This window comes from Podarcis bocagei, assembly GCF_964188305.1.
Source record: "Podarcis bocagei genome assembly, chromosome: 15".
Lineage (NCBI taxonomy): Eukaryota > Metazoa > Chordata > Lepidosauria > Squamata > Lacertidae > Podarcis > Podarcis bocagei.
This window is the reverse complement of record NC_138141.1, coordinates 28,277,732-28,301,837: the sequence shown is the minus strand read 5'-3', so window position 1 is coordinate 28,301,837 and position 24,106 is coordinate 28,277,732. Positions and strand designations below refer to the sequence as shown.

The 24,106-nt window shown below is 49.4% G+C and overlaps 1 protein-coding gene across 1 annotated transcript in view; it reads right to left on the bottom strand.

Moving 5' to 3' along the window:
• Positions 1 to 412: 412 nt before the first annotated feature.
• Positions 413 to 24,106, bottom strand: part of SNX19 (sorting nexin 19) — a 37,929-nt gene continuing 14,235 nt past the window's right edge. Inside the window, exons 9-11 of the mRNA XM_081172488.1 lie at positions 4,533 to 4,717; positions 2,476 to 2,563; positions 413 to 1,094 (exon numbers count right to left, since the gene is read on the bottom strand). Of these exons, the coding sequence (XP_081028614.1) occupies positions 956 to 1,094; positions 2,476 to 2,563; positions 4,533 to 4,717 (412 nt within the window). The 3' untranslated portion in view covers positions 413 to 955. The remainder of the gene's footprint in view (positions 1,095 to 2,475; positions 2,564 to 4,532; positions 4,718 to 24,106) is intronic.

The window sequence follows — 24,106 nt, the reverse complement described above, 5'->3', positions numbered from 1 at the left end:
CAGACCTTGTGGGGGGCTGAACTATATTTTGAAAAAAAGAGAAAATGAACAAATTCCTATGCCCCACAAATACCCCAGAGATGCATTTTAAATAAAAGCACACATTCTACTCATGTAAAAACACCAGGCAGGCCCCACAAATAACCCAGAGATGCATTTAAAATAAAAGGACACATTCTACTCATGTAAAAATGCGCTGATTCCCGGACCGTCCGTGGGCCGGATTGAGAAGGCGACTGGGCCACATCCGGCCCCCGGGCCTTAGTTTGCCTACCCATGTTCCAGCTTCTCCCTGAGTTTTGCAAACCGCCTGGCAGAAACCACTGATTCAAGTTGATTCCAACCATTCTGGACAGAAAAATAACTTTTCCTTGGGTAGTTTTGTGCTTTAAGAGACAACATGAATCTCAAGGACAATAGACACCAAATAAAGGATAGTTTTATTTTACTTTATTTACTAAACATTTGATTTCCGACTCTTGAGCATAATGTTGTGTAAAGGAAAATGGGGAGAGATCATGAAATGGAATGCCCATATAACTGCATGTAGTCTTGGGAGTGTCGAAGCTTACTAGCTTGAACGTAGCTTAAAAAAACAACATGCAAGAAGTGAAATCACATCTATCCAGGAATGCCAGTGAGGTCTTGTCCTATTCTCAAGCTTATTCACCTCTATAAGAAGAGGATACCTTCCAATCAAGAGCTGCTCCTGAGCTCTCCTGAGTTATGGAATGGACACTATTTTTACAGTACAAGTAAACACCTTTGGACCGCTCATCTTAGTTTCAGCAGCCAGTCTTGTGCACCTTCATCAGCAGAGGCCCATGGCTCAGTCCAACAGAAATGAAATGCCAAGAATTGATGCCTAGGGATTCACCTCTACACACACACACACACACACACACACACACACACACACACACTTCTCCTCCACTGCTAGCAAAGCCATTCCGAGTTAGTGTGTTGAAGGACCTGCTCTCTCAGTCACTCCACAGGCAGGAGTGCCTATGGCAGATGTTGCTTTGGATTCATCCACTTGGGAATCAGGGATCAAAAATTCCAGGAGGATGTCTGCGAGGCAGTAAACCATGTGCCTGAAAGAAAAACACAGGACTTTAAGGGGGCTTGGAAAGCCTAAGGGATATTCCACACATGAAGGCCTGTGCTGGTGAAAAGGCGACAGCCTGAGCTCAATACAGACTACAATGAAGAGGGAGAAATACTGGATGACTTGTGCCCTAGTGAGGGATACTGTTGAATCGGCTGGTTTGGGGAATGGCCACCACTGAGCTCGAGAGCACACACGTCGCCTGCAAAATGTCCTCGGTTCAATCTTTGGCATCTCCAGGTAGGACTGCTAAGAAAAACACTTGCTTGGAACCCTGGAAGGCTGCTGTCAATCAGTGTAGACAGTACTGAGCTAGGTGGGCCAATGGGCCAATGGTCAAGTCCTTCTTTGCCATAAGTAAGACCTAGAAGGGCTATTTCCCCCTTCTTCCTATCTGTACGTCCTATCAATGAGCTGCCAAGCACAGCAGTGCATACAGAGGAGCCATGGAGAAGTGCTGTCCATAAGGTGAGGTCTTGTGGAGAAAGGAACCCCCTCCCCATCTCCCCCAGGTCTTAAAAAGAAGAAACCAGTTCCCACCTCAAACAGAACTAGCTCCTTCCTAGGAGAGAGATGATATTGCCAGCTCCCTTGGTCTGATCTGCAAATCAACTTGGCAGAACACTATAAATTGCAGCTTTTATTTTTGTTTTGGGGAAAACATGAGATGCTCAGCTATTGCAACAATACAGAAGAAGAAGAGTTTGGATTTGATATCCCGCTTTATCACTACCCGAAGGAGTCTCAAAGCAGCTAACATTCTCCTTTCCCTTCCTCCCCCACAACAAACACTCTGTGAGGTGAGTGGGGCTGAGAGACTTCAGAGAAGTGTGACTGGCCCAAGGTCACCCAGCAGCTGCATGTGGAGGAGCGGAGACGCGAACCCAGTTCACCAGATTACGAGCCTACCGCTCTTAACCACTACACCACAAAGTATACCCATGGCAGCTATGGATGATCCAGAGCGTGGAGGATAGTTAAGTTTAGTGCCCACAATACATAGCAAAAAGGCACTCACACATGTTCCTTTTCTCTCTCAAATATTCTGTTGCACTTATGTCCTGTTTGAGGGTTTCCCAAAGGGCCACCGGATTGGCCCCTGTGATAAGAGGATGCTGGATTAGATGGGCCACTGGCTTGATCCAGCAGGCTCTTCTTTTGTTCTTTTGTTAGATTAATCTGATTGTCCCCCCCACCAGCACCTAAGACGCACCAGGGGTCAGCTTGGCGCATCTCAGAGTATTGCTAAAGCAAAGCATTCCATATGATCCCTGGGCAATTTGATGCAAGGTTTTTGGTTTTTCTTAAGCTACCCACTGTACACATGTCTTTATTCATCTGCAATGATGCCATGTTGCCAAGGTTACCTGTTTATGATAGGATGTTGCATGGACTCCAGGACTAGGCTCCAACTCTGTCGACATTTACTGGTCCCAAGGATTTCCAGGATTAATTCTGTTGACATCAGAGGTTGGCATGAATTCCCAAGTACAATGTGGATCTTGCAGTACAATACAAGGTGCAATACATGGAGGAGTATGCAGCGGGAATTAATTCTTTGGATACCAAAAATATGTTTAGAACTGAATAAATATCACCAGGAGACAAATGCCTCTTGAGTGACTATACCAGCTTTCTCCATCCAGATACCTTCCAGATGTTCTACTGCTGGTTTATTGCATTTATATCCCAGCTTTTCCTCCAAGGAGCCCAAGGTGGCATACACGGTTCTCTTCCTCCTCATTTAATCCCCACATCAACAACCCTGTGACGTTAGGCTGGGAGGCAGTGACAGGTGGAAGGTCACCCCCTGAGCTACGTGGTTGAGTGGGGAGATTTGAACCCTGGTCTTTTCCAGATCCTACACTGGCTTCCAGGTCCTGTTACACCACCATTGGCTTTCTGCTTTGGATTACATTTCCCATCAGCCCCAGACAATATGGCCCATGGTCAGGGATGATGCAAGTTTAGTTCAAAATACCTGGAGGGACCCAGTTGGGGTTGGATGAAGCACTGTCTAATGTCCCTAGATCAAAGATCAGATCAGGGTTGTAGAGGTCATGGTTCTACTAAAGGTGACTTGCCATCAAAAATATATGATATTGAGGTGGAAGAAACGAACAGGGTTGGGGGAAAGCAAATTCAGATAAATTCAACTCTTTCACGCTGTTGCATAGTGAAGTTAAGCGATGACCATGTGAAATGGCCGTTGGAAGAGGAAGTTCTGAGAAGTCAGAAGCCAAATGGCAATTGGTCTCGTCTGACATGAGGGGCTTTGTTGTCTTGCACTAGGGAGCGGGTGGCGCTGTGGTCTAAACCACTGAGTCTCTTGGGCTTGCTGATCGGAAGGTTGGTGGTTCGAATCTGCGTGACGGGGTGAGCTCTCGTTGCTCTGTCCCAGCTCCTGCCAACCTAGCAATTCAAAAGCACGCCAGTGCGAGTAGATAATAGGTACCACAGTGGCGGGAAGGTAAACAGTGTTTCCGTGCGCAATGGCACTCGTCACATGTCCCGTTGCACCAAAAGTGGTTTAGTCATGCTGGCCTTGGAAAGCTGTCTGTGGACAAATGCCAGCTCCCTTGGCCTGAAAAGCGAGATGAGTGCTGCACCCCATAGTCACCTTTGACTGAACCATCCAGGGTTCCTTTACCTTTTTTACCTTTTCGTTGTCTTGCCCCTCCCTCGGATGCAGCCAGATGTAATGGCTGCTGAAAGAGGCAATTCTGACAAAGACGGAACCCCTAGGGCATGAGACTTAGCCAGGTTGGTGAAGACAGCCTTGCTGTCTCAACTCTCCCTCTGATGCAACTAGGTAAAAACTGGACCCACCCATGATGGCCAAGTGAAAACTGGTACCCACCCAGTACCTCTGATCCAACAGACCTATTCCATCGTGCTCAATACATAAAGCAAAGGAAAACCTAGCTTAAGATGGGCTTGGGAGTTCTACACCACCATGCTTGCAGCACCAGTTCATTATAGAATCACAGAACTGGAAGGGACTGCAAGGTTCATGTGGTCCAGCCCACTGCAAGGCTGGAATCACAGCTTAAGAATCCCCAACAGGTGGCCACCCAAGCTCTGTTGAAAATCCTCCAATGAAGGAGAGTCCAGCAACTTCCTATGGAGTCTGTTCCATTATTGAATGGCTCTTATCAACTCCTTTCTTGTAACTCGAATCCATTGGTTCATGGGAGCAGCAGGAAACAAGCTTGCTCCAACTTCCATGTGGAAGCCCTTCAGATATCTGAATATGGCTATTACATCACCTCTCAGTCTCCTCTTCTCCAGGCCAAACATACCCAGCTCCCCTCAACTGTTCCTATAAGGCTTGGTTTCCAGACCCTTGATCATCTTGACCCAGACCCTTGATCATCTTGACCCAGACTCGCAAGGAGGGTTGGGGGGAAATCAACTCACTCACCAGGCAGAATCCCCATGAGAATCTGTAAGGCCTGCCTTTCTGCTGCAGCCTTCTGTTCCTCTGTTCTGAGTGGTTTGGGGGCTGCAGGCAAGACCCCACCAGGCCATATTGATTCCTGGAGCAACCTAAGATACTGTACCCAGCGCTGAGTGCAGGTCAGATTGTCCACCTGAACTTCCAGCCACCTGTAACCAAGAAAAAAAGGAAGAAAAGAAGAGATTGGGGAGCAAGTTTACTATGCTGGTGCTTTTGCTGCTATTTTAAAAACCTGATGCTTCACAATAGGAACACCACACAGACAGCAAACGGGCTAAAAATAAAGACGCCGACCGACCCAAACACAGGAGTTTTTTCATCCGGGGTGCTCGAGAAAGGATTTCTGCGCCAGGATTTTGTGCAAAGATATCTCAATTGTGAATATAAAAAGATAGCCAACCCATGACTGAGGCATGACCTGTACTTCAAAAGAGAAACGGACCGTGCCGGAGCAGAGCAGCTTTGAGCCAGACAGTATAAAAAAAGAGATGGAGATAGCAAAGGCAAGGGGTGTCGGCTTCCCATTTGGAGACACATAACTTGTGCATGCCGTCATGGCTTCTGCATTTGAAACAGACACGGACGGAGGATGAGCCCGTTGCTAAAGGGAGAGCTGCTCTAAGACCAGAGCTCACGGTGATGGGAGGCAGGGCCAGTGCCAAGCATTTGGTGTTGTTAGGCAACTGCTGGGGGGGCCACACCCTGGCAGGGTGCCAACCGCAGACCCCATGTGTCTGTGGCCCATATTTGCTGTTGCTGCCTTCATGGCTACTAGCTATGTTGGCTATGCTCTGCTTCCACAGCTGGAGGCAGCAGGGCTTCTGAATCAGCAGCTGCCAGAAGCTACAGGAGGGGAGAGCTCTTGCGTTTGGGTTCTGCTTGTGGGTTTCCCACAGGGAATCTGGTTGGCCACTGTGAGAACAGGATGCTGGACAAGATGGGCCGTTGGCCTGATCCAACTGGACTCTTCTTATGATGACATGTCCAAGCGCTGAGCATGGAGTTGCAGAAGCCTCCACCTGCTTTCACCTCTTCTTTTGGACAGTGGGCGCAGAGCCAAAGTCCACAAGGCAAGGAGGTAGTCCCTATTGGAGCCAACACCGAGAGGACAGCAACAGAAAAAGGAGGCTCCTATATCTCCCCACCTTCCACATCCCATTATTATCACCAGCAGATGGACTGGCAAAACCTTTGGCCAAACAGTGATGTACATGGCTCCCCTTCCCCCTCATTTAATCACTGCAACGAATGAACGAACGAATGGATTTATTACAGTCATAGACCAGAAATTAATTCCCACAACCACCCCATTGAGATAGGAGAGGCTGAGAGGCAGTGTGACCAGCGCCCAACACCACACCCAGTGAGCTTCATGGCCCAAGTGGGGATTTGAACCCTGATCTCTCCCAGGTCCTAGTCCATCACTCTAACCACTACACCACACTGAGGGTTCTGGAAAAGGAAGTTTATTAAGCATTCACCAGCGCTCGCCAGCAATTCTCAAGGAATCCACAAAAAGAGAGATAAATAAAGCTCAGAAGGGCCACCCTAATCCTTTATGGAGATTACCCCGGTTTCTGCAAAGGTAGCCGTTTCACCTCTGCAATATCTCCTCTCAGTCATCTGCCAGTACTGCAATAGTCCCTGCTTGCTGGAGACCAGACTGATCTACGTCGAGCAAGTTGCTAAATAGTGTGCGAGGAAGAGAACAAAACCCCCGAAATCGCCAGTAAATCAGCGGCTACAAAGCACTCAAGAGCCCTTCTTAAGGGCCGGCCAAGAATAGAAGAGAGTGGCTCGGTATTTTACTGGAAATGTTCTCCGCGCCTACCCTGTAAAACTTTACAACGGTATAAACCGTGAACAATGTGTTCTGTACCCCTGGCCGGAGGACAGTTTGATGAAGTGTTTGTTTAGCAGAGCTGTGATCCTTCCTGACCCCGGAGGGATGGGAGAGGAGTGCAGCAGGCTCCCAGATGTGTCTGGTAGAAGGAACAAACGTCTCAAGCCCAGGCCCAGCTTCCCCTTAAGGCGGTGAACATCTGGAGACAGAGGGAGCCTCAGTGGTCCAAGGCAGAATATCTCAGAATGTGGGAGGAACAGCCCTAGTTCAGTGGCAGAGCACCTGCTTTGAATGCAGAAGGTCCCAGCCTCAATCCACAGCAGCGTCTCCAGGTGGGGCAGGGGGCAGGCTCCCTGCCTGAAACCCTGGAGAGAGCTGCTGCAAGCCAGTGTAGGCAACGCTGAGCTAGACTGACTCAGTGTATGTTCCTAATTCAAAATAGTAGAAAATAGACAAACAAATAAGAAACTTGCTCAAGAGTCCAGCCCCTGTTAAGATCAGCACAACATGCTCTGCTTAACATTCCTTCTCTCCACATTGAGCAAACAAGATAAGGACGCATGTGAGGACTGGGGAATGCAGCAAAGCCTTCTTGTTTGTGACCCCCCTGCCTAACCAAAAATGCTGCCAGAAGAGGCCTGCCAAAGCACGCTTACATATTTTGGAAAAGTGCTTGAAAGCCACTAAAATGGCTTCGAGTGACTTCCTGATAAGAAACATGTATTTTTAGCAGGGCCTCTCTTTATTCTCTTATTTCAGCCAAAGTTGAAACTTGATGTTGCATTTTAATTGAGGGGCTGTTGTTGTTGTTGTGTTTTTGGTTTTTTTTGCTGCTTTATGATTACTGAGGCTTCTTCAAATAGATAAACAATTACAAACTCATTCCTGCCCCCCCCACCCCCCCTCTGGGAAAGATTCTTAGGATGAGCTTTGAACAAACCAAAGGCCAATGCACTGAATTCAGTTCAAAAGTCTTGCAGAACACTTTGTGCAACTTTACTAAGGAGTTACTGGGCCTGCCTGGGAAGGCTGTTGTTCAAAACCTAGCCAGCCATTGAGTCGCTGGATGGCTCTGGCGTTTCATTTATAGAAGGCAGGGTGGAATAAAGGCCAATCACATAGCACCCTGCACACTACAAATGCAAACACTCAAATCACTTTATCCTGGGGAAGGTGGCTACACTGTGATCCTCCAGATGTTGTCAGACTCCAACTCCCATCAGTCCTGGCAAACATGGCCTATAATCGGAAATGATGGGAGCTGTATTCCAGCAGCATCTAAAGGGCTGGAGGTTAACAACTCTATTCCAAGGTCAATGGAGGGTGATGGTGCAGGGCTTTCCTTTTCTGCTTGCATTTTTTATAAAAATAAAACCCCTTTCCTGAACAATAGGAATGCATTAGTCAAAGGGTAGTTTAACCACATTTTCTTTAAACTTAGCTGCCTGTTTTATCTGCGGTGAAAGGGCACAATGAAAAATGTGCTTGTGCTGGACTTTTAATCCAGTGGGCTCTTTTTTGTCCTGCATCCATGGACTAATTCCACCACACCCTCCCCATTTATTATCTCTCTTATTTCTCTTGCTTCTGAGCTGGCCCATGGAAGTGGGTCAATTGATGCTCCCTCAAGGGAAGGGGAGGACCTGGATTTGGGGTCATGAGCTGTAAATTAGCTGTAGAAATTACTTACAGCAAACGCTTAAGCCCAAGGAACCATTCATGTGTCCTGCTACTGGTCTGTCTTAAGTAAAGCTCTCCCTCGTGTTTCATAAATGGGCACCATGGTCCCCACCCCCTGGCAAGCAGGCACACCTCTGGCCACCGCAAGCCACCAAGCTGCCAATGTGAATAACACAGCACAACTGGAACAGCACTGAATTGGAAGGAGGGCAGCCAGGCAGCTGCTCTCGTACTTAGTGGCGAGAAGCCCTCTTTGCCCAGAACATTATAGCTTCTGTAATAAAAAAGAACCTGGCCGTGATAGCTGATGGGTTACATCTGCCATTGCACAGGAGCCAGGCTCGTTTAAAGGACCATTGACGTCCTTGGCTTGTGGCTGCTGGAAGATCCTGCCAGGCATTTCGGAGGCACTATAGCAACCGAAACGTGGGGTGTCCGAAGGTCAGATTTCAATATGCTTCGCCTCCTTCTGCCTTCCTCTGATCCCGAGGAGAGCTGATGTCTGGAGGCGGAAAGTAAGTCCCCTGAATGTTTCACAGAATCTGAGAATCAAAGATTTGTAGGATAGGAAGTGACCCCAAGCTACTTGGAAGTGTGCCCCATTCTATTCACGAGCAGGTTTGAGGAATCCATCCAAACTAGGATTGGAAACCAGGACCGAACTGGTTTTTAAAGGATTGCTCAAACCATGGTTTGCCAGTTTGGACTAAACAGCAAACTGTGGTTTAGTCAAAAAATGTAAAGATGAGCACAATGTAAAGGTGTGTGTGTGTGTGTGTGTGTGTGTGTGTGTGTGTGAAGGGTGCATTGGGGGAGGGGTTAATGAAATCCTTAAGCCCCACCCTGACTCCATCCCAATTTTTGTCGAACTACGTGTTACTCTCATTTTAAAAACAGTAGCTGGGTGGGCATCGCAAAAGGTAAGGTCAGCCCCTCCTCCCAGACCTCAAGCACTGAGAGGGAATAGGGCAAGGGAGGGCACGAACATATAGATTGTTTCTTGATCCTCCAAACCGTAGTTTGGTGGGTTGGAAACATGACCTTAGACTGCATTGCCAGGGATTGGACTAGATGGTCCTTTGGGTCCCTTCTTTCAACAATTCTATGATTCCATGACTGCAGCTACTGACCAGAAGGAGTCACCTGAAAGGAGGATGGGCAGACAGGTAAATGGAGCCCAAGTCCAATCTCCCCAGCAGGATGCTGAGCTCCCCAGATGGCCCTGGCAGAAGGACGGCTGACTCACCTGCCCCAGGCATCTGTTCTCGGCAGTCACAGGGGTGGTGGGAGCAGGTGCCTTGGGAAAGAGCCTAGCTCTGGCCCAGCTGCATGGACACGCTCCCAGGCGGGTGGCTCAGAGGCACCCCAGGCAGCGTTTCAGACTTGTGGCACTTTGTAGTACATAATAATAAAAAAGCATGCGAGGAACTCGGGCCTTGCCAAAGTCTTTTATTTTCGCCAGCTTCTCTGGCACACAAACTCTGCAAGCGCTGCTTGGAATTGCAGAGGGGCCTAGTGGCTTGGCTGCGTCCATGGCAGCCTTTTCAATTTGTGCTTTCCTCCACCCCACCCAAGGAAAGAGAGACAATCCAGCCACAAGGCTAAGGCTGCTCTCCAAGGCACAGCCGCTCCTGAATCACCTCGTAGGGCTGCCCTGGGCTCCTTCAGGGGGGATATAAATGAAGTAAATAAGACAAGCCCTTATCAGATCTTCTCTCCTGAAGGACAGGTTGAATTCACTGACTTTCCTGACTCATTGCTGACTTTTAAAACACTCCTGTTTACACAGACATTTGATAGCTGAAAGAGTCTTCCAAGCAACCCCAAGATCACTGATTAAGAATGTTTTGACTATATTTGAAACTGTTTTTAGCTGCTGTTGACTTTTTAATTTAAAATTCTATGTCTATTACCTCGGGCTTCTAAGAACATAAGAACAGCTGCACTGGATCAGGAGAATGGTCCACCTGGTTCAGAATCCTGTTCTCAGTGGTCAACCAGATGTCCCGAAGGGAAACCTGAAAGCAGGATCCGAGCACAAAAACACTTTCCCCTCCTGCGGCATCTACCACAGGTTATTAGGAAGCATTGCTGCCTCCGGCTGTGGAGGACAGAGCACAGCCACCGTGGTTAGGAGCCACTGATAGCCCTCTTCTCTTCCAAGTACTGAATCCTCTTTTAAAGCCACCCAAGTTGGTGGCCATCGCTGCCTTCCTGTGGGAGGGATTTCTGTAGAATCCCCATGAAGAAGGACTTTATTCTATCTGTCATTAATCTTCCAACATTCAGCTTCACTGGATATATTAGTGTAATGAGAAAGGGAGATTCCCGTCCCCATCTGCTTTCTGCATGACATTCATAGTTCTATAAACTTCTTCCATGCTGCCTTTTTCTTGCCTTTTCTCTAAACCAAAAAAATAAAAGCCCCAAATGCTGCATCCTTTCTTCATAGGGAGTTGTTCCATCCCAATGAGCGTTTTGGCTGTCTTTTTCTGAACCTTTTCCAACTCTACAATATCCTTTTCTAAATGCTGCAATAATAATAATAATCCTAAAATAATAAATCAAGCAATTTTGCAAGCAGTGAATTCAAAGTACAGTGGTACCTTTGGTTAAGTACTTAATTTGTTCCGGAGGTCCATTCTTAACCTGAAACTGTTCTTAACCTGAAGCACCACTTTAGCTAATGGGGCCTCCCACTGCTGCCAGAGCACGCTTTCTGTTCTTATCCTGAAGCAAAGTTCTTAACCCGAGGTACTATTTCTGGGTTAGCAGAGTCTGTAACCTGAAGCGTATGTAACCTGAAGCGCCTGTAACCCGAGGTACCACTGTATTCCAAATGCACCCGCACCATGGATTTGTATGGGGTGTTAGGGGATGAGGAGTATCTCTGGTGGGGGACAGGCTGTGCTCCTTCTGGGGCAGTTTGTTCAACTTTGGATCCCATCCCGTATTCAGCTCTCACCTGTGGCTCCTAAAAGCTGTCAGCATGCACACCCTGGGAACGGCTTTGACCGGCCAGCTAAACCAGGTCAGGGTAACCGATGGGTCTCAAGCCCTTGGTAGTTAGGGACTTTCCCTGCATGCGAAGACGGGGTTCCGGCTGATGGGAGCGGATGAGATCAATAGTGGGCCTAAAGGTCAAGAAGGCGGTTCCTCCAAGTGCTGTAGAGGGAAGTGAGGGGCAGATGGGGCTCGTCCACCTGGCAAGGATAGCCTGTCTAGGAGAAGGAAAACTCTGGTCCTAAGTCTCCACTGCCTTGCAGGGTATCTTCAAAAGAAGAAAAGGCTGAAGAGCAAACCCTACACAAATCTGGAGTGGAGTCGGTAAGACTGTACGCCTCCTTCTGGCAACTCCTGCAGCCAAGCTGGCGCCAAACACATTGCTCTGCTTTCCTTTGGACCACATTGGTGAGGTCGGGAAGGGGGGTGGCCTTGTCATCTGGGCAGCCCAGAACCCCCATACACATTGCCCTGGCTTGCACCTCAGGGAGGTCTCTTGGGTGCTGCTCATGCAGTGGTTTGGCTTCACCCCCAGAAGTGCACTCCATTGTCCCTTTGAGACGACGTCACCATTGCGCTATCTACTATGACTCTGGCCCAACACCTCCAGCTCTGATCTCATGAGCTTGGGAGGAAAATTAATATTCTTTTGCCCCCCCCCCCAATATGCACCACTTGCTTATACTTGTCCGCTCCCTCCATTGGGGAGGCAGGGGGGGGCTATAAACTAAATCAGTGATAAGATTATGTGATAATAATGATATGAGTGAAGGCGGTGATGTCATTGCACTAATTAGTGTGGAGGAACTGCCCCCCCTTCTCTCCCCAATGTCTCATTCTGGTGCGAATGGCTTCCTGCTCCTGTTCTCATCCGACATCTACCAGCGGGTCAGCAGAACAGCCTACCCCACTGCAGAGTCCCTGTGTTGGGAGCTAATTAAACCGGCCACACAGGGTGGCTTTAAAAAATAATAGTGACCCCCCCTCGCACCTGTCCCCTCCCCCTGGAGCAATCGGCCGCACGGCAAGGAGCGCAGGGTGTGAAATCTGACAGGGTGAAGAAGCAGCTACGGCAATTTGATGGTTGTCGTGGCGACTGAGAGCCTCATTGTCCGCCGTGACTTCACCTCTGTGGGGAGCGACCTCCATCAAGGCCCAGCCAAAGGGCGGATTACAGAGGGGCTGGGAATGAAGGGAGGCAGTGGAAACTGGTCGAGGGGGAGAAACTGGGGTGGAGGAGTGGAGCAGGATGACTTACTCCCCTCTCCCACTGATCCCGGGGCCACTGAGAATCCAGGAGCCTTCTAGATGCAGCTTTGACTGCAGAATGATACGTGCCAATCCTAGTTCTGCAAAGGCACCTCGGTTGGAGAAACGAGTAGGCTGGAATCACCAGTAAGGCCACATTCACAAGTGTGTGTTTGACGTCAGGGCTTTCCCAAAAGAATCCTGGGAGACTGAGTTTGTTAAGGATGCTGAGAGTTGTTAGGAGGCCCCTGTTCCCCTCTCAAGAGTTACCGTTCCCAGAGTTCCCTGGGAGGAGGGATTGAAGGTTAAAGCACGGTGGGAACTGTAGCTCTGGGGTGAGAAGAAAGAGTTCTCCTAACAACTCTGAGCACCCTTAAAGGTTCCCAGAATTCTCTGGGGGAAGACATAACTGTTTAAAGTGGTATCACAAGGGTTTAAATATATGGTGGAACACAGGCGAAATCCATGTAGGAACATAGTAAATGGATCAAAGTATTGATCCATTTAGCTCAGTATTGTCCACACGGACTGACAACAGCTCCCCAGGGTTTCAGGTAGGGAGTCTCTTCCAGCCCTACCTGGAGATGCTACTGGGGACTGAATCTGGGACCTTCTGCATGCAAAGCAGATGTTCTACCACTGTGCTGTAGCCCATCCCCACGAGTTCAAGACCAGGTACAGCAGCCTTCTCCAACCTGATGGCCTTTTTGGACTACAGCTCCCATTGTCCCTGACTATTGGCCATGCTGGCTGGGGCTGATGGGAGCTGGGAGTCCAGTAATACCTGGAGGGCACCCAGTTGGGAAAGGTTGTACTACAGGCTCCAGTCCTGACAGCTACAATGTCCCTGTGCTTCAGGGTGAGAGTCTTCAAATCACCAAGTTGGAAGGCACAGCCAAGGTGGCATCTAGTCAAACCCCCTGCAATTCAAGTGCATCTCTCCCCTCCCAGCCACACTTGGGCCCAACTATGGGCAGACCAGCAGAGTTTGGATTTGGATTTTGGATTTGATACCCCGCCTTTCACTCCCCTTAAGGAGTCTCAAAGCGGCTCACAATCTCCTTTCCCTTCCTCCCCCACAACAAACACTCTGTGAGGTGAGTGAGGTTGAGACTTCAGAGAAGTGTGACTAGCCCAAGGTCACCCAGCAGCTGCATGTGGAGGAGCAGGGACGTGAACCTGGTTCACCAGATTACAAGTCCACCACTCTTAACTACTACACCACACAGAGGGCATGCATAAAGCGTACATGTGGGAAGGGTTCAAAAATGGGTGGTGGGGGTGGCTACAATCCCTATTCCCCCTTAATCTCATTCTTTTTGTTCCCCCTTCTGGCAGTTCCAATGCTGTGCTAGTCTGTATTTTGGATGGAGCATCTGTCCCAGCATTGGTGGTGGACTTGAACAAATGGTTCTCATTCCACTGCCAAGTTCCTGCAGAGCCTGTGTCCACAGTCTAATAAAATTGCCCTATAAAATGACAAAGTAACAATGCATGCTGCCCCTAACAATGCACTTAATGATTAAAAGCCAGTAAATTGGGTTCCATAAATCAAAACCGTTCGCATGGTTAGGATCATGAATCTGCATAACCTTTTCCCCCTGCAGGGAAGGTGCTTGCTTCCTCTCCAAGTCTTGGGATTTTAGGTTGCAACTTGAAGATAGCGGGTGTATTTGGGTGGAGGAAACACCCTATTTCTGTTAGTGAGCCGTGTTTGGTATTGTTTTCCCTTTCGCATTTGCCTTCGGAAAAGTCTCGGAATTGGAACAAACTTCCCCGAACCTTTGAGTGGCATGGCAGATAGGGCTGGACCCAGAATTCAACGAGCTGGACTCAGTTCCTGCCAAACTCAAGGGTGCGACTGAGTCACAATTAACCTTTCACAGGATTTGAAAAGAAGCCGAGTAAAAGCAGCTCGGTTTGGATTCATCTTCCAACGCCGGAAGATTTCAAGGCAGATGATTCAAGTTACAAGAAAGGAGATTCCAACTAAACATCAGGAAGAACTTTCTGACAATTGTGTTAGGCAGTGGAATGGTCTCCCTTGGGAGGTGATGGACTCTCCTTCATTGGAGGTTTTTAAGCAGAGGTTGAGTGGCCCATCCATCTTGGATGCTTCAGCTCAGATTCCTGCATTGCAAGGGGTTGGACTAGATGACTCTTCCGGCTGTTAAATTCTATGAGTCTACTTCTTCTCCATGCAGAGTTAAACTACGGAACTCGCTTCCTCAGGAGGCAGTGATGGCCACCAACGTGGAAGGCTTCAAAAGAGGATTAGGCAATTTCATGTTGCAGGCATTCTACAGGCATCTCAGTAGCCCCTGAGCTGGACAAGATGCTGGACTAAAAGGGCCATTGGCCTGATCCAGCATGCCATTCTTATGCAGAGCAGCTGCTTGGGGTGGAAATGGCCTTGATCCTTATTTCTCAAGCCAGTATTGATGCAAAAGGAGAAGAAAAGGGGGGTGGGGCGTTCCTGTAGGACAAAACCTGTAGGATCCAAAGCAACATCTCTTAAGCAGTAATAGCAGCTCTCAGGGCTGGCATGACCCACTTCCAAGACAAAGTGAGCAAGACTAAGCCAAGCCCAACCACTGGGTGAACTGGAAGGGGAGCAGCGTCCGCTCGCTCCTTCCCAGAGTCGGCTGGCGAAACATGCCGGCAGCCTCTTTTTAAAGTCTCCGGTTGCACCTCAGTTCTGATGCTCTGAGCTGCATCGCTGGTACATCTCCTTCTTCTGAACTAGAACTAGCGGCTGGAGGAAGAGGAGAAGGAAGGGGAAAAGGTAGCCAGCAGTGCCCTCTTGTGCCTAGAAGTGGGAATTTCCATGTCAGTAGAAGCTGAAAAAGGGGCACATATCTCCCCTTTAAGACAGCCAGTGGCAGTGTAGTGGTTAGAGCAGCGCTTCTGAAACTTGGGTCCCCAGCTGTTGCTGGACTACCACCCTCATCATCTCTAGCTAGCAGGACCAGTGGTCAGGGAAGATGGGAGCTGTAGTCCAGCAACAGCTGGGGACTCCAAAGTTTCAGAAGCACTGGGTTAAAGTGTCAAGTGTAGGGCCTGGGAGAGAGACCAGGGTTCAAATCCCCCACTTGACCCCAGGCGTAACCTTGGGCTGGTCACTGCCTCTTGGCCTAATGTATCTTACATGGTTGCTGTTGGGTGTGTAAATGAGGGGAGAGAACCCTGCAGGGAAAGGTGGAATAAAAAATGCAATAAATACATAAAAAGCACATGCCTGCCTGCCAGAATCCTTTTCTTCTGTGAAATGCAGAATTCAAATTGGCCAAAATGTGAGCCAGCACAGTGCAGGGGTTAAAACGTCAGATTAGGACCTGGGATACCCTGGCTCAGATCCCTGTTCAGCTGTGAAGGACATTTGGGTGACCTTGGATCAAGCCCCCATCGCTCAGCCTAGCCTACCTCGCAGGGTCAAGGATAAAATAGGCAGGGGGAGAACCATGAATCCCACCTTGAGCTCCCTGGAGGAAAGGGCAGGATATGAAGGTAAAAAATAATAAGAATATCAATGACAAAATGAGAAGTTGTCTGGATACTGAATCCACTGATTTGGAAATCACACCCTCTTGATTCCCAAGGTGCAAAGGTAAGTTTCAGCCTGTACAACAGCAACACTTCCTTGACACATCCCAAAGTAGTAGAGTGGGGAAATGAAACCTTACTATTTCATCTGTTTGGAAAGAGAATACATGAGTTTGGGGTCTGTAAGGACCTTGGATTATTCAAGGCCTGAGCCTGTTTGTATCTTAAGGCCCCATCTCCCTTAGAGTGGGGAAAAGAGAGTCAGCATGAAGGTAGGAGAAAAGGCGAAAAGGTAAAGGAAATATGCAACATTTGAGGTTTTTGACCAGCAATTCTGTTCCCCTGTTTCTCCTGCAAAGCTAGTTTCTTGCGGTCTCTTATTAACCAGTTTGTGATTAACTCTGCCACCTCCATAAAAGCTGTTAAGTTTGCTGTGTGAGAGAGCAGAAAACCCTATCAATCGGATCAGGAAAAAAAGAGTCTGCCTGATGGGGGACTTCTCCAGCACTGACTGCAGTGGGGAAACTTTATTTTCTTCCCCACCTGCTACTTTGTGAGAAGGAGCCCTAGCCAAAGTAGAATCGTAGAGATGGACACTGAGCCCTGTTCTGTGGGTGTGAAGTGCTGATTTCTACCATGGCCACTGAGGAAGACAAAACCTTGCTGGAAGGGGGGAAAGGATGGCTCTGTGGCATCCAGGCCTGTTTTAGGTCTGTGTGCCGCAGCTGCAGAGGCAAGTCCTTTGCAGCATTCTGTGCCAAGGCTGCATACTGCCCTGTGCCACACCAAAGGATCACAGGGTGGGAATTTGGGAAGGGAGTCAAGACAGGGCCAGGTGATGCTCAACTTGCCAGTGACCAAGTTGAAGATGCTTCTCATTTATTTTAGCTCCCGCTCTGGAACCCAACACCAACCTCGCTCGGTGCATGTGCCTAAACGTCCCTTTAGAGAGCACGGTGCTCCTCCGAGCCCTCCCCCACCCAGTCCCAGAAGCCACCCCACTCGAGCCCGGCTCGGGTTTCCAAAGTACAGACAGCCAGGATGCGATGAGAGGCGCTCTCTTTATCTTTGGATTAACAGTTTGCACAGAGCGTGGGTCTCAAATGATACCGGGGAGGTGGATTTGCAAAAAGGGTGCAGCCTGTCTCAAAGGAACTCTTGCAAACAGCAGAAGCAGAGCCCAGGTGGGATCTCATAAGAGCAGCCTGCAGAGGAGAAAAGGTGGTATTTCTCTCCCCACCACAACCTATATTTATTTGGGCTAAATTCCAGACACCCCGGGATGCGGGTGGTGCTGTGGGTTAAACCACAGAGCCTAGGACTTGTCGATCAGAAGATCGGCAGTTCGAATCCCTGTTGCTCGGTCCCTGCTCCTGCCAATCTAGCAGTTCTAAAGCACGTCAAAGTGCAAGTAGATAAACAGGTACCACTTTGGCGGGAAGGTAAATGGCGTTTCCGTGCGCTGCTCTGGTTTGCCAGAAGCGGCTTAGTCATGGTGGCCACATACCCGGAAGCTGTACGCTGGCTCCCTCAGCCAATAAAGCGAGATGAGCGCCGCAACCCAGAGTCGGCCATGACTGGACCTAATGGTCAGGGGTCCCTTTACCTTTACCAGACACTCCACTCCACCTATGCAGCTGCCACCCTGCTCAGGAACATCTTTAAATGCTCTTGGTTTCAAAAAAGAATTTCCAGCAAAAATGGAAAGAAAGCAAATTCATTTGTGAGAAACAGAAAAACAACAACAACAACAACACAGAAGTTCCCAGGGGACTTTCATTATACTTCCAATGAAAGCATAACTTTCTACTGCAACAGAAGGCAACGCCAGGGCTCTAGAAGTCTTTGTGGCTGTTCCCTACTATGGGAACAGAGTTTAGAGGGGCTCCTAGTTCTTTCACGGAGCAAATAAAACTGTGGAATTTGCTTCTAGGCTATGTGGTAATGGCCACGAACTTTGATGGTCTTCAAAGGGGATCAGACAAATGCGTATCTGCATATACTAGCCATGATAGTATATGATAGTCTCTGAGAACCAGCTGCTGATGAGGAGTGGTCTGGCACTCAGCTCCTCCTTGGGGGCTTCCCTTTGGCTGCCTACTTATAGAGTTATTCTTACCTCCTAAGTCGGGGTAGCCAATATGGTGCCTTCCTGATGTGGCTGAAGTACAACTGTCATCGCCCCTGACCATGATGGCTGGGGCTGATGGCAGCTGGAGTGCAGTTACACTGTTACAGTGTGGTGCTGGTCATGCCAAGGTTGCAGGTTCGATCCCTGTATGGGACAGCTGCATATCACTGTATTAGAACCATGGAATCTAAGGATCGCCAAGGCTCACCTGGTCCAACATCCTCCAATGCAGCTAGATCACTTCCAACTCTACAATTCTACATCTGCCTTGCTATCTTTGGTCCAGGGTTTTATGGGCATCCAGAAAAGCTTGGAAACTGGCAATCAAGCAATACACTCAGGGGTTTCCCCCCTTCTACCCAAGATGACCCTTTGGGTCCCTTCCAAGTCTACAATTCTATGGAATCTAAGAAAGTGACTTCTACCAGCTGATGCTTTTTGTCCACCTGGTCTAGTGTTGCCTGCTCTGATTGGCAAGGGCTCCCCATCATCTTTGGAAGATGCTCTTCCTCATCTCCAGCTACGTGGTGTTTTTTTTTTTTAAACTGGAAAAGGCAGCGGCTGGACCTGGCTCCCTTTTGCAGTCCAGGTACATGCTCTCTCACTGAGCTACGCTCCCTCTCCTCCAGACTGCGCAAATGTAACTGATAGTCACAAGCAAGTTTCTCCAAAAATGGGATTAGTGCCTTTCCCCCACAGCCTGTCAGGAATGTTTATTCTTCCGGGAAGCCTATTTAAAGTGGCTAGTTCTCAAGAGCAGTCGCCTCGCAGGACTGCGGAGGCATTGTGCCAAGGGATGCGGCCGAGCCGTGCCCTCAGCTCCAAAGCCCTATCTCTGGCCTTCAAAGAGACCTGCCAATTGGTGTCGTGTTCCTCGCAGACTTACACATATCCCCACCCATGATTCCCCCTCCCTCTCCAAATCACGTCTCTGTCTGCTTTATCAGTTGGGCTTCTGTGGGCTGCCCCTCGAGTTCCACAGGGCTGCGTTCTATGGGTCTGGATTCATCCGCGTGGGAATCGACATACCACCTCAACGAAAGGTGGGGCAGCTCAGTAGGTAGAGCCTGAGATTCTTAATCTCAGGGCCAAGGGTTCGAGCCCCACATTGGGAAAAAGATTCCTGCATTGCAGGGAGTTTGGACTAGACGATCCTCTGCAACTCTGTGATTCTGTGCATCCCAACAGGTCTGCTTCGGCAGAAGCCAGGTGGGCCAAAAACATCATTTTGTCTTGGTGCTCGACACCAACTGACGGGCTGGCATTACCTGTCCCTCTGACACACTAGCATCCAGTGCCAAAGAGGACAGCCTGAGGGCAGGGTGCAGATGTCTCGCGCCGTATTTTTATCCCACCGCTGACTCACAGGATCAAAGAAAGGGATCAAGATAGCTGGGATGCTCACTGTCCTCTCACCTAATGACACCAAAAGCCATTAATAGCCAGGACACGCTGTTGCTCGTTCTTCCTTCGCAGACAGCTCTCTCTCAGAGTCCTTGAATTTCAGCCCCCCGCCCTTCCCAAAACTATCAGTCCTTTCGCCAATGCAAAGAGAAGAATATCCTACAAAACGCTAGCAAAGGTGGCTGGGGCAACGGTGCCAATTCTACCTCTGTACAATAGTCACGTTTTTACAGACACTGCTACACGCCTTTCTACCTTCTATAATCCAGTGTTCCCAATCTTGGGTATCCAGCTGTTTTGGGACTACAGTTCCCATCATCCCTGACCACTGGTCCTGCTAGCTAGGGACAATGGGAGTTGTAGTCCAACAACAGCTGGAGACACAAGTTTGGGAAACATTGCTCTAATCCATAGAAGCAAGAAACCTTACTGGAGTCCAAGGACACATTCCAGGCAGGCAGAAACACTCAAGGAGGACATGAAGCAGGGCCAAGCAAGAGAGGACCAGAGAGGGAGGTTTGGGGGCACATTCAAACCCTGGGCCTGGAGGTTAAGGCTATTGATGGCTACTAGCCGCAATGGCTATACTCTGCCTCCCCAGTGGGCATCTGATCGCCCGCTGTGAGAGCAGGATGCTGGGCCAATGGGCCACTGGTCTGATCCAGCAGCCAGGCTCCTTATGTTCCTATAGTCATGCTGGCTGGAACTGACGCATATTGGGAGTCCAAGCACATTTGGGGGGAATGCAACGCCGGCTGCCACTGGGAGCGTGTGCATCACATGCATTCCCAGCACTGCATCCCAGACGTGGAATCCAGGGTAAAAGATATGCAGATTGAGGGGTGGGTTTATGCAGATGAAGGGGCTGCACCATGAAAAGAGGGCTTGCACCTTAACTGTCAGGATCATAGGATAGTAGAGTTGGATAGAACCCTGAGGATCATCTACTCTGGTGTTTTCCAAACTGCCAGCACCAGTGTTCCCCAAACTTGGGTCCCCAGCTGTTTTGGGACTACAACTCCCATCCTCCCTAGCTCGCAGGACCAGCAGTAAGGGATGATGGGAATTGTAGTTCAAAAACAGCTGGAGACCCAAGTTGGGGAAACACTGATCAAGTGCAACCTGTTGCAATGCAGGAATATCCAGCTGCCCCATACAGGGTTCAAACCTGCAGGCCTGGAGATATCAGCACCATGCTCTAACCAATTGAGCTATTCAGGAGGCTTAGCCCACTCACGCACCCCAATGATGTCTTGCTAGCACATCCATAGCTGCCACTGACTTCCAGGAAGAAAGAAAAAGGGGCAAACTGTTGTGTGGGGAGGGGACTCCACAGGAAGGTGCAATTCCTGCATTGCAGGGGGCTGCTCTAGATGACCCTCTGGGGTCCCTTCCCGCTCGACAATTCTCATGATTCCAAGCTTGCTTTGCTCCCACCCCCCTCGGCTGCTCTTTTTACAGCAGATTCTTACACAAACATGCTTTGCTAGCCGTAGTACTGAAATGCCTGCATTGGTCCCAAAGGGATTTGTTTACGGGCTGAGTTTAAGAGACCACCCAAGCGGGGAATCTTTTCTCAGCTCCGGATGATCTCATCTCTTGGCCGACCCCCCCCCCCATCTCCCCGTCCAGCCACCAAAAAAAGGCTCGTTCCACCGTTGCATAATTGGATCGGCCTAACACACGCTTTGGGCAGGGGTGGGGGTGGGGGCTGCTTGCCTTCCTGAGCAATACCTTTTTCGGGCATCTGGCTTTCTTCTCCCTTGGCCACCGACACAAAACTAATCACCGGGAGAAATTTAGAAGGCAAGATTCCCTTCCCAACATTGGGAAGGAAGACGAAAGTGAGAGGCGAGAGAGACGGTGGTGGTGGTGCCGTGGGTTGGGGTGCCAGACTAGGACCTGGGTTCGAATCCCCCTCACTGTTATGACCTGGGGGGGGGGCAGTTGCTGCCTCCCAGCCTAGCCTACCTCACAGGGTTGTTGTGGGGGTTAAATGAGGACTAGGACCTGAGAGACCGGAGTTCAAATCCCCCACTCGGCCACAAAGCTCACTGGGAATGACCTTGGGGGGGGGGTCCAGTCACTGCTTCCCGGCTTGGTCTACCTCACAGGGTTGTCGTGGGGATTAAATGATAAGATGGGGAACTACATATGCTACCTTGAGATCCTTGGGGGGGGGGGGGAATGTAGGATAGAAAATGTTCCCTGCAGAGCAAGAGGGTGTCGTCATTCAATGCCAGGGCCTATCATGGGTTTTTGTTTTGCTATTTCTTCATTTATATACAGTGGTACCTCGGGATGCGAATGGGATCCGTTCCAGAGCCCCGTTCACATCCTGAATAGAACATAAGATGCGACGGCACGTCTGTGCATGCACGGGTCGCGTTTTGCCGCTTTCATGCATGCGGGTGACGTCATTTTGAGTGTCTGCGCATGCACAAGTGGCGAAAACCGGAAGTAACGCACTCCGTTACTTCTGGGTTGCCACAGAGCGCAACCCAAAAGCGCTCAACCTGAAGCACATTCAACCCGAGGTATGACTGTACTGTTGTATGAGGCAGCAGCTGCAGCTTTCGGGTAGAGAGGTTATCATCGAAGGCTTAAAAAAAATTGCAGCTCAGTTCGAAAGGTCTCCAAGTTGCGGCGAGTTCCTGAGAGAAGCCGCAGCAATCCTCCTGCCTTGACTCACGCACAATACCCGCCAAGCTACCCTTCTCACCCGAGCCTGTTCTGAACATCTCTCTGCATCAAAGCCCCCTCCCAGCGCCCTGCCACCTTCTTCTCTTCAGACTGTGAACAGAGTGTCTCACCTGTTCAAAACTTTCTTGCGGAGAGAGCCTGGAAGATTCTGAGGCGCTCTATAAGCAATAAGTGGGAACTGCGGCAAAATTCCACCCCTGCCTTTTCACGCACACCCTTCCCTCTGCAACCCTCCTATCATTCAAGTTCCATGTTGCAGGTGAAAAGCAGAGGTGCTGGTGGGCACCCAAACCATGCTGCAAAAAGCACCCAAGTTGAGCACCCAAACCATGCTGAAAAAAGTCCCACCCTGCTCCCGACCCGTTTCGCAGCTGCAGAAACCAAAGGCTGCTGGCTTTGCAGTTCCTCGCCTAATACGGCCTCGCAAGGGACATTTTCTCTGCTGAGCCCCCCTTGGGATTCCAAGCCGAGGCAGGAACTTAGCGTGTGACTCCTTCTCTCTTAAAAAATAAATAAATACCAAGTCCACATGACCTGAGCCCCAGGCTACCCAGCGTATTAGCAGGCAATGACATTCCTCTCAAAGCCCTTGTGCCTCGTCTCTCTCTGGGTATCAGTTTCCAGCCTGGTCCATCTACTTTTAAGAAGCCCATTTAGGAGATGCGACTCACTCTTCCTGACCCGATTTTCTTTAAAAAGAAAACGGGCATTCCAGCACCTGTCAGCATCCCCTTGACCTCTGCGGTTCTTGGCAACCTACGCCTCAAAGGAGCTCAAATAAGCTAGACCGCTAACACGCTGTCCTTCGTCTACCCCAGACAGTTGTCCTCTGGGGCTGTCTGCTGCAGGAGGAGGGCTGGTGGGTCGCTGAGCATCAGAGAAGGTCCAGCGCCCAAGGCCCAAACAGTAGGCGAATCAACTAAAGCTTGTGTTGATTGATCCAGTGAATGCACACAGGAAAATGCAGCTTATGTTCCTGCGCCAGACTATCGGTCCGTCCAGCTCAGTACTGCCGGCACCAGTGCTTCCCAGTGCTTCTCCAGCTGCTTTTGGACCACAACTCCCATCATCCCTAGCTAGGTCAGATACCTTAGGGCAGGGATGTTTCATCTGGGGAAAAGGCCTTCTCTGTAGGGTCTCTCACTTTGATGGAATTCTCTCCCAAGGGCCTCTAAACTCAGATCTTTTCAGCATCGGGACAATGTGTTGTTGCTTATACAGTGGTACCTCGGGTTAAGTACTGCTTACATTCAATTCAGACTGTCATTCCATCACAAGCGTGCTTGAATTTACTTAATCTGTACAGACTGGAACAAGATGGCCTGCATCACACTTAAGAATCTGTGTAAAGTGGTACCTCAGGTTAAGAACTTAACTTGTTCCGGAGGTCCGTACTTAACCTGAAACTGCTCTTAATCTGAAGCACCACTTTACCTAATGGGGCCTCCTGCTGCTGCCACGCTGCCAGAGCGCGATTTCTGTTCTCATCCTGAAGCAAAGTTCTTAACCTGAAGCACTATTTCTGGGTTAGCGGAGTCTGTAACCTGAATCATATGTAACCTGAAGTGTACGTAACCCGAGGTACCACTGTAATCTAAGAACTTTAACAACCGAGAAAGGTTTTCTTAAACATCAGTCTCTTTTATTATTCCTTACATTTTTATTTCTCCTTTCCTCTACAGAGCTCAAGGTGGCATATGTGCTTCTCTTCCCTGTCTATATTCTCACAACAACCCTGTGAAGTAGACCAGGCTCTTTCATAAAGCTATGACTACTCCTGGATGGAGATTCATGGCCGGCTAACAGTGCGCATCTGACTCTTATCAGCAGGGATGGGCAACCTGTGGCTTTTCGGTTGATGCTGGGCTCTTGCCAGACAATCATGGCCAACAATCAGAGCTGTACTCCAGTAACACCTGGAAGAGCCTGGGTTCCATATGCCTGGTCGAAATAGCTGACTTTGTGGAGAGGACTCTACTATAT